This window comes from Pieris rapae, chromosome 12 (genome assembly GCF_905147795.1).
Source record: "Pieris rapae chromosome 12, ilPieRapa1.1, whole genome shotgun sequence".
NCBI lineage: Eukaryota > Metazoa > Arthropoda > Insecta > Lepidoptera > Pieridae > Pieris > Pieris rapae.
In genome coordinates this window covers 1277794-1296661 of record NC_059520.1, presented here as the reverse complement: position 1 = coordinate 1296661, position 18868 = coordinate 1277794, and the positions used below count along the sequence as shown (strand labels likewise).

The following is an 18868-nucleotide window of genomic DNA, read 5'->3' as shown; positions in this document are numbered from 1 at the left end:
ACATATTTTACAGAAACGTACCTACATTTTATTCACATGTACTATAATTGTCATCTACCCTCTACGATCAACCCCTATTTTTTATTTGTTTTTTTTTAAGAACTTATAACTTTATATGGAGTAAAATCACAGAAAAACCTAAAAAGTTTTCATTCCGGAAAATCGAACCGTCGATGGGTTAGCATACCAAAATGTTACATGTTGGTAGAAACGAAGTTCGCATGGGCAGCTAGTACATAATTTAAATGTTTGGTATTTTTAGTACAAAACGTTAAATATTTATTTGTCTCGTTCTTTCCATGTTGTATTTGACGAAAGATTGATGAAACTTTTTTTACTTGAACCTAACTAAATAGGAAAAATACTGTCGAAAATCAGTTTTAAGCACTATTATTAAATTTTATTATTCGGTCTCACAGTCAGTGTTAAGATGCGTCTAAAAGACTAGTAACTGAATAGATTGTCAGTATCGTACATTAAAAAAAACTAAATGACACGTCAGTTTCACTGCTTATGACACTTAGTGCATGTTGTGTGATGTCAGCTGAATTTTTAAGTTTTAAAGTAATAAAATAATGTACCTAAATTGTAAATTGTGTTATAATATTTAATTAATAATGGGAGGACAAAAATTTGAATACGATGAGAGTGGATCTACATTCTTTTATTTTGTTTTATCATTTCTTGCATTAATTTTGGTTCCGGCGACATTTTATTACTGGCCAAGGAAACGAAAAGAAGGTAAATGTGTTTATTATCACGTTTTTTTACTTGATGATTCAGTTTTTGTTTATGCTTTATAGTTGAATACTGTAATAATAAGATTTTCAGTCATCAATAACAAGAAATGCCAAGGCCATTGAATGTACTGTTATATTGAAATAAATTTGGTTGTACCTCCATGTCATCACATTCTTATAACACTATTATGGCTAATTTTGTTTTTACAGATCCAGCAAAATTAGCTGAACAATGTCAGTGTCCAAGTTGCTTAAAGAAAAGAATAATTATAGAACAGTCACAACCATACAAAAACTTCAAAAATTTCCTTATAATATTGGCTATAGTATCAGGATGGGTTCTATTAGGATTTCTTACAGTCAAAGTTTCACAATTTGATTATGAAATGTCCAATTTTGATCCATATGATATTTTGGGTTTGCCGCCTGGTGCTACTCAAGCTGAAATTAAGAAATCCTACCGTAAACAGTCTCTTATATTGCATCCTGACAAAGAAACAGGAGATGAAAAAGCATTTATGAGATTAACAAAAGCCTATCAAGTAAGTATTCTCCTTTTCTAACATTCTTGATTTACATGGACTTCCCCACCTTTTATGAATAAATTTAAATACCCTAACAAGTGAAAAAAAATTAAATATTTAAATATTTTTAAGATTAAGATGTACTTATATATAATAGAGAACCTAGTATACAATTTCCCTATAATATCAGTATCTTTATTTTGTAGTATTTAAATAATAAAAAAGTACTTAACTAATTAATAAATTAATTACATAATATAATAGTATAGTATTGCATATATATATTTAATTATCTGATATTTTCAGGCATTAACAGATGATGAAGCTAGAAGAAATTGGGAGAAATATGGAAACCCTGATGGGCCAGGTGCGATGAGCTTTGGCATAGCCCTGCCGAGTTGGATAGTAGAAAAGGAAAATAGTGTGTGGGTGCTTGGGCTATATGCACTTGTTTTTATGGTGGCTCTTCCCACAGTGGTAAGTTTTATTTTTAAATAATAATATAATTTTGTTATATGTTTTAATAAAAATTATAAATAACGTTAAGAATACTTGTTTGGTCTTGAGCCTTGTATTTCACCTTGTTGCATCTCTCTTGTGGTTCCAATCAAGTGCCTTCTTGGATATAATTGGAATCTATTTAGATTTTAGGGACTACCCATTTCCACTTGATCATGCGTTTGATCTGCTGTCTAATGGAGTTTCTCGGCAGAGGTCATAAAGGTGCTTGTTAGAGAACTACGGTTACGGTTAGAATAACTTTATTTCTCATAGGAATAAAAAAAAAAATTCGCTTACTGAGAAAAAAAACATTACAAGAGACTAAATAATTATTACTACTAGAGCGCACAGAAGGTACCTATACAAAAATTCAAAAACAAATACAATAACAAAAATGCAGGTAGACACAACAGACTCGAAACAAAAACATAGGTTTAGGATTGGACTTATTACTAGATGTGGCATTGATGGCATAGCCTGATATAACAGGTTTATATTAATTACTTTTTATATTTATACATTATATTATATGTATTATATTACGCTATACTATATTATATTATATATATATTTAATAAGACTATTTTATTTTTTAGTTTATTGTTCTATTTAGATATTTTAGGTAAATACATTTATATGATTTATATGGGTTCATAAAATATTTTATGTACCTATTGGGTTTTATTTGTTTTTGTCTAATAGAAGTAATTAATAATTAATATTTAAACTTTAGCGGTGCAAATCTAATCGAAATGGGGTGTATTGCTTTATTTATATCTACATATATTTAATCACTTATTTGTATGTATTAACTGTGTGTGCTTTTAGTAGCTTTTTGAACCGGGCATAACTTTGTTCTCCTTTTATAACCGATGGTAACTTATTATAAATTGAAACACCCTCAAACTCCAGATTTCTTTTTCCATAGTTAGTTCTAGGAGGGCGCGTCACCAAGTAACTAGCGCGTCTTAAGTTAATCTTTCGTGTCTGTTGTTTTGTTACAAATGTTATATTGGAATTAATTTCCTTATTTAATATTTTACGTATTAGAATACAAGTGTAGTATATGTACGTTTGTTTTATGTTCATTATTTTTGTTTCTTCGTATATCTTTTTAGTTGGTGTCCGTAATTTATAGTTAAATAAATTTTTTATTAATTTATTCTGAACTCTTTGAATTGAATCTAGATAAGACTTCACTGCAGTACCCCACACCTCAATGAGGTAGTCGATATGAGGCTTTACCAAAGAATTATAGATAAGATATCGCACCTTTCGAGGGAGACAATTTGTTATATTTCGTAGTGCACCTGTGAGTGGGATTAGTTTAAGTTTGATTTTTTCTAAGTGTGGCTTCCAGGTTAGGTTACTGTCCAAAGTTAGTCCGAGATATTTTTCTTTGGTTTTTCGTTCAAGTAGTTTTTCGTCTATTTTTAGTTCGAAATTATTATTTATTTTTTTATTTTTTGCTGCAAAGATAACATAATTCGTTTTTGTAATATTAATAGTTAAAAGATTTGACTGAAACCACTCATGTAAGCGATTGAGATCATTTTGAGCGTCGGCTACTAGAACTTCGACCGAGTTTCCAAAGTAAAAGAGACTTGTATCGTCTGCATAAAGGGAGATGTCTCCTTTGAGACCCAACTCAAAGATACTGTTAATATAAGTAAGGAACAGGAGGGGGCCTAATATTGATCCTTGGGGAACGCCATAATTCAGGGCACAGGGATTGCTTTCATATTCACCTATTTTTACTATTTGTGTACGGTTCTCCATATATGATTTAAAAATTTCAAGTGCTTTGCCTGTAACACCGGTGAGTTCAAGTTTTTGTAATAATTTTTCATGACTGATGGTGTCAAACGCTTTTTTTAGATCGATAAATATACCTAAGGCAAGTTGTTTTTGATCAATTTTATTTTTAATCTTGGTTACGAGATCAATTGTAGCAGCGAGGGTATTTGATTGGGCTCTAAATCCATATTGTTTTTGGTAAAAGAAATCTTTTGAATTAAGGAATGACTCTAAGCGCTTATAAAGAATCTTCTCAAAGACCTTAGAAAGCACTGGGAGAACTGATATAGGGCGGTAATTGCACGGGTCAAATTTACTTCCGGCCTTATGAATTGGTACAATTTTTGCAACTTTTAACTCGTTGGGAAAAGTACCTCGTGCCAAATGATAGTTAATGCAGACTGTTAGTTCTGTGGCAATTATGTCTTTTACGCATTTAATTGATTTTGTACTAATACCATCAATGCCAGATGCAGTATTACAGTCAAAATTTTTAATTATGGTAATAACTTCCTTCGTAGTTACTGGTTTTAGAAATCGCAATTCTGTTCTATCAGTTAGCCTACATTCTTCTAAAATTTGAATAACTTTTGATTTTTGAGAAATCATATTTGCTAGGGTTGAGCCAATGGTCGAAAAATATGAGTTAAAACTTTCACATATTTCTTTTTTGTCAGTAATAGTGCCAGCTTCCGTTTCAAGTCTGTCCGGTCCAGTTCTGCTATGCAGTTTATTTTTAGATAATTCATTTATGAGTTGCCACATTTTTCTTGGTTTACTAGAGTTTTCTTCAAACCTTTTACAATAATATTCACTTTTCGATTTTCTTATATTGTGTGATACTCTAGCTTTTATATGTTCATATTCGGCTTTTAAATTCGTGTCCATCGCAGTTGTTTTATATTTTTGCCATAATATATTCTTTCTATTTATCTCTTCTAATAGATCTTTTTTAATCCAGTCTTGCCGCGGCGGATTCAAAAATTTAACTTTTGTAATTCTGCACTTACTTAAACAGGATTGCAATTTCCTTGCCAGTTCATTATATTCTACGTTTTCATGATTTTTAGGATATTGATCCAGGAGTCGGTATAGTTTACTGAGGTCAACTGCGTTGTATTGCTGTTTAATGATAGTTGGTGGTTGGTATTGCTTTATCTCTAAAAGTATTTGTTTGTGGTCGGACATTGAAGATTCAGCCGTGACAATATGAAAATTATTTTCACTTAAATTACAAGAAACATGGTCTAACATTGTTTTGGTTGAGTTTGTTTCGCGGGTACAATGTTTTGGGCTTATTTTGTTAAGGATTTTGTAGTTATTCTCTTTTAGAGTGTTCTTATATTTGCGAGTCGCTGAGTCCGGATTGAGTAGGTCCAAGTTGTAATCGCCAAAGACTATTGTTCGTTTTAATTTGTGTAATTGTTGTGAGTATATCTCAAGGAAGTTATCTACATTCATTTTATTGGGCTTGTAAATGGCACCAATATTTAGAGAAAATTTTTTTACATATACCCAGAGATAATGAGTGTCATCCACGCATTTTTCTTCAACGAGGTGATGTTTTAAGTTGTTGTGCACAAATATTGACACTCCACCTCCCCTTTTATTTTGTCTGTAGTTATAGTAATGGGTATATGAGGGTATCTGGAGCATTCTTGCCTCATCTTCACTCTTAATCCAGGTTTCCGTTAGTATAATAATATGTATGGTTACTTTCAGAGAAGCGATAATACACCTAAGCTCATCGAATTTTCCAGGTTTGACAATACTCCGAGAGTTGGCATAAAAAAATTTCAGGGATTTTTTTGTAAAAATAACATCTGTGTAATTGTTAGTTATCTGGTAAGTTATATTCTCTTGACTCGACGTCAGTTTTTTGAAGTTTCCTTTATTGTAGTTTCCTGACATGAAACTATTTTAGGTATGCCCTTGATATATTTGATATTAAGACCACTTTCTCCATTTGAAGTACGTTGCTGCAGCTCTTCTTTTAAATTCTGAAGGTAGTTCCGTTGATAGGGAGTTTGATCCGAAAATATTTTGATGTGTTCTTTGTCAATTTTATTTCTATTACGTAGTATGTCTTTTGCTATGTCTTCAGATGGGAAACACACTTTTATTGCACGATTTTTCTTCGATTTATACTTCCCGAGACGAAATATTTTAGTAGGTTGTGGGTAACTATTATGTATTAGTTCAGTAATTCGCAGTATTTCTGCCTTATCGTGATCTTGTCGGCTGGTTGCAGTATCATTTCGGGATTCAGGAATTCCAGCAACTATAATATTTTTGGCTCGGCGTTTTCGTTCTTCGATTTCGGTGAAGATTTCATCATGTGTAGTTGTTTGGATAGAAGATAAAGGAGGCATATTTTTTAAGTTATTAACATCGGCTTCAAGAAGCTCCATTTTCTTTTCTGTATTTTCGGCAGTAACAGATAATTTTGAGAGTTGGTCTTTTAATTTTTTATTTTCCAAGATAATATTTTGCATTGTGCTGCTAATATTACTAACCTCAGCCTTTATCGCATCAACGTTTACCGAGAGCTTATTTATGCTTTCGGTTTGTTCGTTTTTTGAGGATTTTAATAAGTCAAGCATTACAGACATCTGCTTTTTTATTTCAGCAATGTCAGACTTTGTCGCTTCGTTATCATCGGGTAATTTTCGTTTATTACGAAGAGTGATATGTGGTGTTTCTTTATGGGTCTCAGACAAATTCGGATAGGATCCGCTACGTCCCGCACACATGCCACTTCCAGGTGGTGAGCGTAGTAAGCTCATTGTAGATCTTTGTACACAAATTACTCACGTGGGAGTTGCGTGTGCGCCGCCGTCAGGTGCGTACGGTGCGGTTGATCTTCCGTCCTTCTTCCTCAGGGGGGCGAACAGCTGCTACCGGTTTAAGGTCGCAAACAGTAACGATGTATGTCACTCGCGCCCGATTTTGCAAGAAGTTGTCGTAATTAGTCGCCGTAAGGTTTGTAATTGGTTAGAGAAGCTTTTAAATTTATTTAAATGAGTAGAAAACACGTCTGCTCTGTGCGCTCGCAGCTATCAATAATAATATAAATTTAATAAAATAACATTTAATATAATCAAATTTCAATTTGCAGGTGGGTACTTGGTGGTATCGCTCCATACGTTACTCTGGCGAACAAGTGTTGCTAGATACAACGCAGATGTATTTCTTTTTCTGTCATAAAACACCTTCAATGCCATTGAAAAGGGCCCTTATGATACTTGCAGCTTCATGCGAGTTTGATAAAAGGCATAATTCAGAAATAATTGAAAGAATAACAGACAACGAAGAAGTGCCCAGTGTAAGTATTTGTTTAATGTAAATGATACTTCAATACTTTTTATTACTAGGGTCATAAATTATTATCTTTTATGTGCACATTTTATGTCTATGCCACATTTTAATTTCTGAGTTTTAATTGAGGGCAAATGTGATCTCATGACAAAAAAAATTTACACACTATTGAAAATCATGCCTCGAAAAAGTGTGGAATTTTACCTGTGAAATATTGCAACTGTTGACTTTATAATCTATGGTGTCTCTAGTATTATTTCATTAGACACTAATCATAATATTAAATAGTTATTTGCCAGTGATATTCTAAAAGTACTTGAAATGTTGAGTTACCTTAATAATACCTTAAAAAAACCAAACCTTTTACTTTGAGTGTTGAATGCAGGACTATTATGTTAAATTTCCTACAACTTCAATTACATATAGGAAAAAATTTGGATAGATTATAAAGTCCACTGATGACTCACAGTAGAGACAATTCGTTTTTAAAAATCAGAAACTGCAAAAACATACTATTTGAATCATATTGGTAACTATATACATTTGTCAATATTTAAAAAAAGAAATATGCAAATGTACACTCAATGGCGGATCCAGCTTTGGCGCCAGGATATAATATAATAACTCTGTATGTTTGCCATGATACAAAGCTATTATATTATATGGTGCTAAACGAATACATCAATACCAATAGCGTGTATTTTTTCTCGATCTCCCTTAATCTCTTTTTTAATCTTTCTCACTTGCTTGTTCCCTACTATCGCTCCATGGTTATTTGCTTCGTGCTACGGTCTCCCTTTCTCACTCTCCTTCAATTGGTCTCAATCGCTCTTTCCCTTCGACAAAAACGCTGCACATCTTCGTGACGCTAATATTATTATAATTGCGTTTCTTCCGTAATATTTTTACTCTCATCGACCTAAAGAAGTTTCACTTCAATAAAACCCACTGTACATATTCTTTTTAGTTACTCCGGGATCTGCCAAACCTGGGTGAGAAAAACAAGGAGCAACCATTATGTAGACCATACAGTATAAAGGCCAGGGCTCTACTTCACGCACATTTGTCACGTATGAAGTTACCAGAAGACACATTGGAAGTGGATAGACGGTATATTGTGTCACGGTGCCCGGATCTCATCGTTGAGATGGTCAACTGTGTGAACCAGCTCATTGCATTGGCTTATGCGAGACGAAGTAAGTTCATTTTTGCAATTATTAACTACTAACCTTACCTATACAGACATTCTCACTGAGATAGACCAAATGAATTGGAGATGGAAGGGTCATATGCTACGATGTATGATTAACAGTAGGGTACAAATAGAGAAGAGTCGCAAAGGATAGAGAACTTGAATGGGTTATGGAAGGCTTTTGTCAACCACATTGAACTCCAAAATATAGTGTAATATAATATATTAAAGATCACAGAGTTTATATAAAAGCTATATTATTAATAACCTTATATACTATTTACAAATATGTACCAGTAAACACTAATGGTTTTTATTGGGATAGAAAATTATGTTGAGTAACAAATTTTACTATAGCAGTTTAAATAAAAAATATAATATTTTAAAATATATACTCCTAAAATATATCGACCCAGGTTCATTCGTCATATCTTTCTAATGTCTGTCATAGTTCAGGTACTTTGTGCTGGTTATCTGTGGCATTATCTCTTACTCAAATATTTTTATTTTTTTTAATATTAATTTGTTGCCTACTTTACTATCTAATTGATAAACACATTTATATAACTCAATTAAAACATAATTTTAACATGTCTCATCCTAATATTTAATAGAAAGAATAAAATATGCTAAAACAGCTCAGTTCAATTGTTAATCGTTTCGTTAACACTATTTTATACTTTCATCACAGCGTTATAAGAGAGTTGTTGTAAACACTATTCCACACTATAAAGATTTGCGTATAACACGATTTCCATTCCCCATATAACGCGGATATACTTTTGTTAAGTGTGAAATGTATAATGATTTGTCAAGTCCATAATTAGTTTTGCTTAACTTCAATTGTATTGTTATAAGACTAAAGAACTTTATTAAACTCAGTGTCAAGTTTTAAATTGTAAACGGGATTATCTATAACGCGATCGGGTATATAGAGTTAATATATATTGAATATTTCAGTACCACGTCTCCCAACAATAGAAACAATAGAAAACTGTATGAAACTCTCACCCATGATTGTGCAAGGACTGTGGGAGTACAAATCTCCATTATTACAACTGCCATACATAACCGAGGATCATTTAAAATACTTTACAAACAGAAAAAAGCATATAAAATCACTTCTCCAATTAGCACAATTGCCAGGTGATGAGAGAAGGCAGCTGTTGAGGTTTTTGAATGATGAACAGTACGAGGAACTGGTTAAAGTGCTGGGAAATATGCCGTACATACATTTCCAGGTCAATACTGAAGGTAGGTTCATGTTTTGTCAAATGTTATATAGGTTTTTGACTGACCTAATAAATAAATATTATGGGGCCGGACAAGTAGAAAGCAAAAGGACAGAAAGTCCATTAGTGAACAACCCGGGATCGAACCTACGACCTCAGGTATGCGAGTCGCACGCTGAAGCCACTAGGCCAACATTTACATATGTTTATATGTAAAAAAATCTCAAGTTGTACCAGAAATTGAGATTCTATTAATTTTTTTTCATTTACAAGAAAGTCGTAATAAAAATAATTTTAATAATCGTGTATAATTATAATATAGATATCTATATATACATTGACTGCTTTTTCCGAAGTGGTAGTCATAAAACCAAGTGAAACTATATGATGTTTATATATGTAAAGTATTTAATATGTAAATGAATGATTTCAGTGATAGATGACGAAAACTCTACAGTGGTAACAGCTGGTGCGATTGTCACTGTTACAGTACTATTACAGAGAACGAATTTGAAGGAATTGTTTGGTGATAGCAGTATCAGAGAGAAAAATAAGATAAAGTAAGTAAAAGACAAAAATCATTTATTCATATATGTAACACAATGTACTTATGAACGTCAAAAGAAATATACATTAGATGCTTCTAATTTTAACTTTACTGCCAGTTCTCAAATCAAGGGCGTAGAACGGAAGAGAAGAACTGGCAATAAACTCTCTGCCACTCTTTTTAATACCTAAGTTTTTTTTTGCACAACGGTTGTAAGGAGCTGCAACGATTATATCATGTGCCACATGACATCTTATTAAGTAATAAATAATAATAATATAAATTAAGTACAGATTTATGATTTAAAGATGCTGTGAGATTGTGATTTCTTGATGTGTCAATATTGACACAATTGTGTGTGTTTAATTGTATTAAAATTAAAGGAGTATTGGCTTTTGCGATCGATTCTCATGCATGAGGCCATAGGTTCGATCCCCGGCTGTGCACTGATGGATTTTCTTTCTCTGTGTATTTAACCATAAATAAAAGTTAATTTTAAATAGAACGTTATTTTAAGAAACTTAGTATTAAATTAGTATTTTTTTCTAGGAATAGATTACTTTTCTTTAAACTGTGTCTTAAACTTAAATTAGCTTAATAGTAGAGCAAAAGTATTTGTATACAGATTTCAATGATAGCAGGAATTTGGACACAATTATGAATATAATTTTAAATTTTTTAATTTTAACGAGCCAAGTCTTGTACATTTTTCTTTTATAAGGTGGTAATTATCTAAACATAAGAGTAGATTAGAGTTAAATACATTCAACGCCAGAGGTCGAGAGTGCGTGCCGGCCTTTTGCTGCAATTTCATTTTATAGCAGAAATATATTATTTAAATATTTATATTTTTTTATCATGAATTTATATAAATCAGGGATGAAGAAGAAAATGTGGAAGGTGAAGTTAAAGAAAAGGATAAAGAGAAGAATGACAAGAAAGATGTGTTCAAGCGGCCGGTTTGGATGAAACAAGGCAAGAAAATGCAGAAGAAAGGCAAAAAGGTCGTCAAACAAGTTAAGGCAGCGCCACCTACGCCCCCACCTGCTGATGTTAAGGCTGATGTTAAGAAGAAAGAAAAAGAACCAAAGAAGAAGGATGATGATGGTATGTTATCTATCTAGATGTTGTTTTATCTTAGTATGTAAAACAAAATCGGGTTGGTTTAAACATTTATAACTCAAAAACGACTTGACCGATTTTCATGGTTTTTGTTTATGGCTACTAAAATATACAACAGATTAGAAATGATCAAATTTTATATAATAATTCATCCACAATCTCAGATTAAAAATCAATCTGAGAGACCGTGACACACAATCGCTCTCTTATCTGCATTGCAATAACCAAATCCTATGAAGACAATCCATTTTCGGCGACGGATAGAATGCAATCTCTTCGCTCTATACACTCATATTTGATAATCAATATGAACAAAATAAAGTAAATAAAACCGTACAATGTATTGTAATGCAATATACATGTATATTATGTTTAAAACATATCAAATAGCTATTTAATTATTTAAAAAACTGGTGTAATTTAAAATCTTAAGATATTGGCACAGTCAATCTGTCATTTTCGTACAAAATTCAACCGATCGCTATTACAATACGTCGATTAGTTATTGGCACAGTTTTGCCAATATTTAGATTGAAATTTATATCTCAGATTGTAATAGTTGGATTGAGATAGGTTATTGGGTTTGGGCGTTTATTTATAATTAACCTCTTTGCATTGACTATCAACAGTTAGAAAAAAGCAGTGTCTAATTAAATAACACACAAATTTACAATTTATTGTCAGTCATAAATGTTTTGACGAATTCCAGGTGAAGAATCAGATGCGAACAGTTCTGATGAATCGGGATCGCATAGCGACGCATCAGCGAACGAGTCGCGAGATAAGTCGTCCCCGGAGGATGATGATGATGACCAGTGGGAGAAGTTCCAGAAGAGGCTGCAGAAGCGGGAAAGACTCGAGGGGAGATCTAAGAGTTCCCATCCGGTACATTGTCCTTACTTCCCATTGGTAAGTGTGGACAAAGATATTGTTAAACTGTTAGTGGTATGGGGTAGACATGTTTCTATATCAGTTTTGTGTTATATGAAATTTATACTGTATACAGTTTAAATAAATATATATATACTAGCTGACCCGGCAAACGTTGTTTTGCCATGTTTTTGTGCTAAAAAATTAAAGTTTATAATTAACAAAAAAACAAGGGATGATTGTAGAGGGGTGAAAATTTAGGGTTGCATGTATTTTTGTATTGTGTATCGTAAAAAAATCGTCAAGAATGTAAAAAAATTGCGTGCCGTAATAATTGAACGCTCCCTTATACACAAAAGCCAAAAACTTAATACACATTCAAACATAAACAGTTACAGGCACAGAAACTCAAGATAGTGTAATCGTAGGACAAATAACTAATATTTTAAGATAATTATTGTAAAAAATCCTTCCAAAATCCACAAAATCTTCGTTGGCGGATATTTTCCTTTATTTATTTAGTATACTCCTACAGCTAACATAAATTATACATAATGACATACAAATATAGCCAAATATGGAATACATGATATATTTAACAATAAAAAGATTTAAAGGCATTTAAAAAGATCAAGTGATTTAAAGAAAATCATATTGACAGGAGAAACAAGAGTTCTGGTGGTGTTACATTTGCGATCGCAAATCTCACACGCTCCTAACTGCGCCGGCGCATGTGACAGCGCTCGTCGACTCGCACGAACTTCAGCTGAGATTCACAGCGCCCCGTTGGCCTGGCGTCTACACGCTGGCCTGCTGCCTTAGATCAGGTATGTTCTTAATTTTTTAATAAACATACTTTTATTCGCAGCATTTTTAAGTTTTTAATTATAATTTTATTAGTAACCTATAGGAATATCTTAATATATATATTTCTTGTGTGCGTGTGTATGTGACTGAACTCCTCCTAAACGACTGGACCGATTTAGACGAAATTTTGTGTGTGTGTTCGTGGAGATTCGAGAATGGTTTAGATTCACAATTTTGTCCGCTGGAAAATGTTTTTTTTAATTAATTAGTAGTTGTTGATTTTGGAATGTTTTACATTGGATCCGACAGACGGCGCTACAATCGCAGTGTCAAATTTTAAATAATATTCGAATTTTAATTTTAGTCTGTCCCGACAGTTAGCGCTGCGATCAAATTAAAAAAAAGTTTTGTTATCATTGTGTTATTGTAGACCATGTGCTGGATCGTTAGATATTGTCATAACATTTGAATAATAATTTTCATCAAAATGGTCCAGAATGTTTTAGCTTATTAAAAAAAGTTTGAAATGTTCAAATTAAAGACGTATAGACAGGACAACGTCTGTCGGATCCGCTAGTATATATATATATTTGTTATAGTAATGTTTGTTTTGAGTTTTTTGTTTTTTTTTTGGTAATTTTTTTGCATTTTTTGTACTCTACCCTCTGTTGGTGTTTCTTTTTCGTTGTTTCACATTAGGGTTTTCTGCAAGAAATCGCTTGTAAGCGATAAGGCCGCTTTTTGCCCTATATCTTTTGTAAACTGTTTTTGAAGTGAAACTTCTTTAGAATCGTTGTGATTTCAAACCGGATGCAACGAAAAAGCGACAGTAAAAAGAGACAGAAACATTAATTCATATGATTTAACGTGGGAGAAAATGAGATAGATAAACTTCTTTCGAATCGTCGTGATTTCAAACCGGATGCAGCGGTAAAGAGAGACAGAAACATCAATTCATCATATGATTTAACGTGGGAGAAAATGAGATAGCAGGCATTATACAGCCTCTCTTTACTGCCGCTTTTTCATTTGATCGAATTTCAAACTTTCGATGTTTTAGTTTTTCCCAAATTAAAAATTTATATTAAACTTATAAATTAAAATTTATCATTAAAATATACTGTTTTAAAAGAACACACACATTTAGATAATGGAAAATGATTAATTTATATATGATTAATAATAAAAAAAATGTTTTTGAAGGTTTCACTTCTACCATGTGTGAATTGCACATATGTTTTTTTTATGTTTGTTATGTGTATGTTTTTGTATAATGTAATAAAGGATAAATAAATAAATATAGAGAAGATATATTTTAAAATTCTGTTTTTGATTTTGAACGAACTTGGTGTTCGAGATAATAATTGTGTATGGTTTTTCAGATGCATACATCGGTATGGATCAGCAGCAGGATATGAAACTGGATGTGAAGGAGGCAGCAGCAGTTCCAGCTGAACATCCACAGTGGGACCTTTCTGACTCCGACTCGGATCATAATGACCAGGTATAGTTGTTATTATTTAAGATCATTATTAAATCTGTCGTATTTTCTTTATGTGATAGTTGTCAAACGGGCAGACAGCTCACCTGATGTTAAGCGATACCCTCATATTGCCAGCAGGATCGCAAGTGCGTTGCCGTCCTTTTCATTAATTCAATTGAAACTGGCGATGTTGGGTTAGGTAGCGCTTGTCGGTCATGGTGGATGTCATGACAGTTGCTGAAGTGAGAGAATGTTAGAACTTTAGCAAATGGAGATCCGTGGTATTTACATCAGGAGAATACATAATATATAAAACTCAATCAAACAATAAAGGGAAAGTATAATTAGTAAAAAATTAGACAGTAAAATTTAAAATGGTCGCGTTACATAAGAGTCGGTAAAAAGTCGGTAAGCAGTACAGCACGCACACAAATGAAATTCCCTATCTATGAGGACACACATGAAAAATGCAGTTTAATGTTTAGTAGTACTTGTACGAGCCAAGACTGTACCTTATTTTTCACTTAGGCTTTCTTAATTTTATAAGCGTGGCGATTTCCTAAAAGAAGTTACGCCCCGAGAGTATAGCTGTTACATTGTATTCATTCGTTTCATAGCAATTAACATTACTCTTTTATTCTATTATACGCGAGTAGTTAATATTGTTAATATATTTGTTTATCTACCATGGTGAAATAGGAGCACGCACTTACATTCTCGTGGGATTTTTTTATTTTAATTAATAAGTAATGCCCATTTAAAGGAAACATTTTACTGGATTTAAGCTTATAATTTTTTAACGTAATTTTAAATTTTTGGTGGTGGCTGAATACAAAAGGTGTTGAATGTCAAAAAGTATCACAGTTGTTGAAAAAGTTGTATTATCTGTATTTATTTCCCCGGACATAATATCAACTAAAAGATGAAGGGTGTTTGCAGAAGTTGCTCACGGTGTCCTCCATTTTTTTGTTTGTTTTCAGGTTTAAATTTGAATATTATTGGAGTCCAGGTGTTTGTATAAGTTTAGGCCGTCTTCTATATTGAAATTGGGGTGTTTTTTGATTTTAATGGCGTCGCGTACCAATCTTGGGAGGAATCTATTTTCTTTAAATGTGTAAAAGTTATGTTGACAAAAGACAATACTAAGGAATGTTCAGTTAAATAAACGGGAGAAGCCGCTTGTATGTTGTATAACATTCTAACGATCGTAAGCGTGGCAATCTGATCGAAAATTACCGCGAACCATGACTGATGTCATATGTCAGAATTCATTTGACGTACGGAAGGCAGACTTAGCCCTAAGTTTCAGAACCACGTCATCTTGATTGGGGCGTTAATTCGCCCAATATTTTAATTTTTATACGTGCTGGGATGTTATTTGTGTGGACACGTTTGACACACTCCCTCGGACAAGCAAAAACTAAAAAGACTGGGGTTTTCGCAGAGCAGGTGGAAAATAATAAAGGGCTCCCGGCCTTTCTTCCAACTTCGATTTGGTTCCCTTTATAGTACTCATGGGCTGTGGGGTTCAAGAGCACGAGTTAATTAAAGGTTTAAGTTAGTGCCTGGTAGATAGTACTGTTGACTCCAGAGCTGGTATTTTCTTCCCTCAACAAATAAGTATCACAATACAGCGTGGAAAAACTGCCAGCGTTAAAGGTACATATATGTACTGCCATAGGGACCAAACTTTTGAAATTTGTTTTCATTTTCTCATTATTACTACGTAGGAATAGATAATTGTAAATACTGTATATTTGATTGTTATGTTTATTTACATGAATAAAATCTTTTTACACGTGTCTCTAACGCCCAAACCCAATAACCTATCTCAATTCATTTTGAACCATCTGAGATAGATGTCTTAATCTAAATATTGATAGTAGTGTGCCAATCAACGGATTTTAACAGCTATCTGTCGATACAAGCTAACCATGGTAGGTCGGATTGGTATATGTGGATAGAACTTTATATGAAAATGACAGTTCAACTGTGCCAATATCTTATCTTAAGATTTTAAGTTACACCAGTTTTTAAAATAATAAAAAAGCTATTTGATATGTTTTAAACATAGACATGTATATTTTATTATTATTTGTACGATTTAATTTACTTTATTTGGTTTATATTGATAATCAATTATATTCATATTTGATAATTATCAAAATGAGTGTAGAGAGCGAATAGATTGCATTATATCCGTAGACAAAAATGTATTGTCTTCGTAGGGTTTGGTTATTGGGATGCAGTTAGGACGATGCAATATCGACGGGCACGGTTAGAAACAATCTGAAAAAGATTGTGGATTAATTAATGAGTTCGGGCGTTAATGTACAGTACGTTTTAATTTTGCAAGTCGCATTCCCTTCAATATTCAAATTAGGTCTTCACATTCACTTTCGTACAATAAAACTTTAATGCACGTTCGTTAGCGGTCATTGAAAGTAAATTATCAGGAATTTGCTAAATCATTGCTTTTACATAACTTTAATAGCGTTTAAATTCAGATCGCAATAAACTCGGTTTAATGGCCTGTATTGAAGCCCTGCATTTGGGTTAGTGTTGCCCAAAATCGGTCTTGGTCTTGCAGTCTTGGTCTTGTTCTTGCATTTTTGCAAGACCAATACCAATACCAAGACCGCCTTATCGTAGCAAGACCAATACCAAGACCGAAGCCTGCAAGACTTGAGCAAGACAAATTTGGGTTCAATGCATTTCGTTAATCGGCTTATATAAGGGCGAGACATGTTGAAGGAGTCTAAATAATATTCATGAGAAATTTCGTGCGTTTGAATTTTTATGCGTACAAATAAACGTAACTTGATCAATTCAATTGTGATTTCCATTTACCTCCTCTATATGAATATAAAATATGTATCAAACAAATAAAATTAAAATTTTCTTTTGAAAATTGCAAGCGTTCCATCAGAATTTTCTTATGACGTCACACTCAACTATCGTCAGTAAACCGACTTTAAACTTTTGTGCGTACAGTAAACAAAAACATCGTTAGGAAACCGGCATGCTTTAGATCAGTGTTTCCCAACGTGGATCCACGCCCCACAAGGGGGCGTTCAGCTGCGTATAGAAATATGATGAATAGGTCTTCAAGAGTCTGGTGCTGTGGCGGCGTCCATGCGTCGGGTTGTCTCTCTCCCTAAAATATGGCTAGGGCGCATATGGCTGGCCAATTGTCATACTCGTGAACGGGGGCTACTTGTGGTGACTAGTCGTACTAGAATTCGTGTATGCGGTGATGTTAGTTATTTAATGTAACTGCGTGCTCCTATTTCACCGTGCCTTCTGCTGATAGAGGAAAAATCTTTGTTTTTAATTTATTTTATTATTCTTTATTACTCAAGATGTCATAGGGAACATGTTGCAATGGTTGCATCTCCTCTTACAAACCTCTTTCAAAAAAACTTGGCGATTAAAAAGTGTCGGAGGGTTTATTGCCAGTTCTTCTCTTCCGTTCTACGCCCTTGATTTGAGAACTGGCAGTAAATGTGAAATTAGAAGCATTCAATATTTCTTTTTTGACGTTCATAAGTGTACATTGTGTTATCTATTTGAATAAATGATTTTTAACTTGACTTGACTTGACTGGTCTTCGTGGCTTATTTATTTATTTAGAAATATAGTCTGTAGTAGGTTCAAAGGTGTCAATGTATCATTGAATAACACGTGAAGCAAATCGCGGTTACATTATTTCGTCATGTTTATTTTGGCATAAAAAACAATTGTTAAAAATGGGATGTCAATGCCCTCATTAAGCATCTTAACGGTAGCGGCGGGTAATTTATTTTCACAAGAGATGCGGAAAGGACAATGCTTTAAAAGTTCACGTGTATTGATTAAATATTTGTCTCCTTAATGGTTTAGTGCAGCGGAGCTAAATAAAGTGTTGAGTACTTACAGGATGGATGATATTCAAAATCCGTCAAAACCGTTTACGACGATATCGTTTAGAACAACATACCGCTTATATTGACGAAAGTCAAAGGTCCTGGCTGCTATTGTATTAGTTAATTACGTCATCGGCTGTTACGACTATCGGTTTTTACGACCAAATATGAGTAGTCTTCGGTTATAGTCGAGGTAGATTTTGTCTGTAATTCTATCGGTTAGTCAAAATTGCGACTTCAGCGAGATGAGAATTTCGTTTGTTAATTTCTTAAACGTCTGGACAGTATCAGATCCAAGTCATTTGCCTAGCTGTTTCATCAATTGGCTGAACTTCTTTCATGCCGTTAGTTAAACGGCTAGGTTGTTAATTGAATGGCTGACTAAGCTAGTTATCTGCGACATATACTTAGTATATGCTAACATTACGTTATTTTTCATGATTATGTTTGTTTCAGGGGGACAATGAAAGTGAGTTCACAACGGATGACGAGGTGGAGGAAGAGTAAATTTACAATATATTTAATTTTTATAGAGTTTTTAATGTACGTATTGTATGGTTTGAGAGAATGAATATAGTATCTTTTATATTATAAGGATTTTATTATGGACATGCATTTAATGAAATAAAAGTAATTTCTTTATTTTTGTCATTTCATCTCATTCAGTTAATATTAACTTAAAATTTTGACTCAAGGTCAGCTGAAATTACGAAAACAATACAGATGAAAACTTTTCTAACAAACGTACTCTTCGTCTCTTTCTTTCAAATTGTGGTTACGATGTGATTAAAGGGGACTGAGTCTGTTAAAACTTTGCAATTAAATTTGAT

The 18868-nt window shown here is 33.1% G+C and overlaps 1 protein-coding gene across 1 annotated transcript; it reads left to right on the top strand.

Annotated features, from left to right (window-relative positions):
• Positions 1–503: 503 nt before the first annotated feature.
• Positions 504–18626, top strand: LOC111002261 (translocation protein SEC63 homolog). Its single transcript, XM_022272406.2, has 12 exons — positions 504–741; positions 951–1282; positions 1571–1741; positions 6681–6887; positions 7848–8076; positions 9033–9326; positions 9738–9864; positions 10729–10958; positions 11683–11882; positions 12505–12670; positions 14033–14154; positions 18495–18626. Exons 1-12 carry the CDS (start codon positions 618–620, stop codon positions 18543–18545), a joined length of 2253 nt encoding a protein of 750 aa, XP_022128098.2. The 5' UTR covers positions 504–617; the 3' UTR covers positions 18546–18626.
• The last annotated feature ends 242 nt before the right edge of the window (positions 18627–18868 follow it).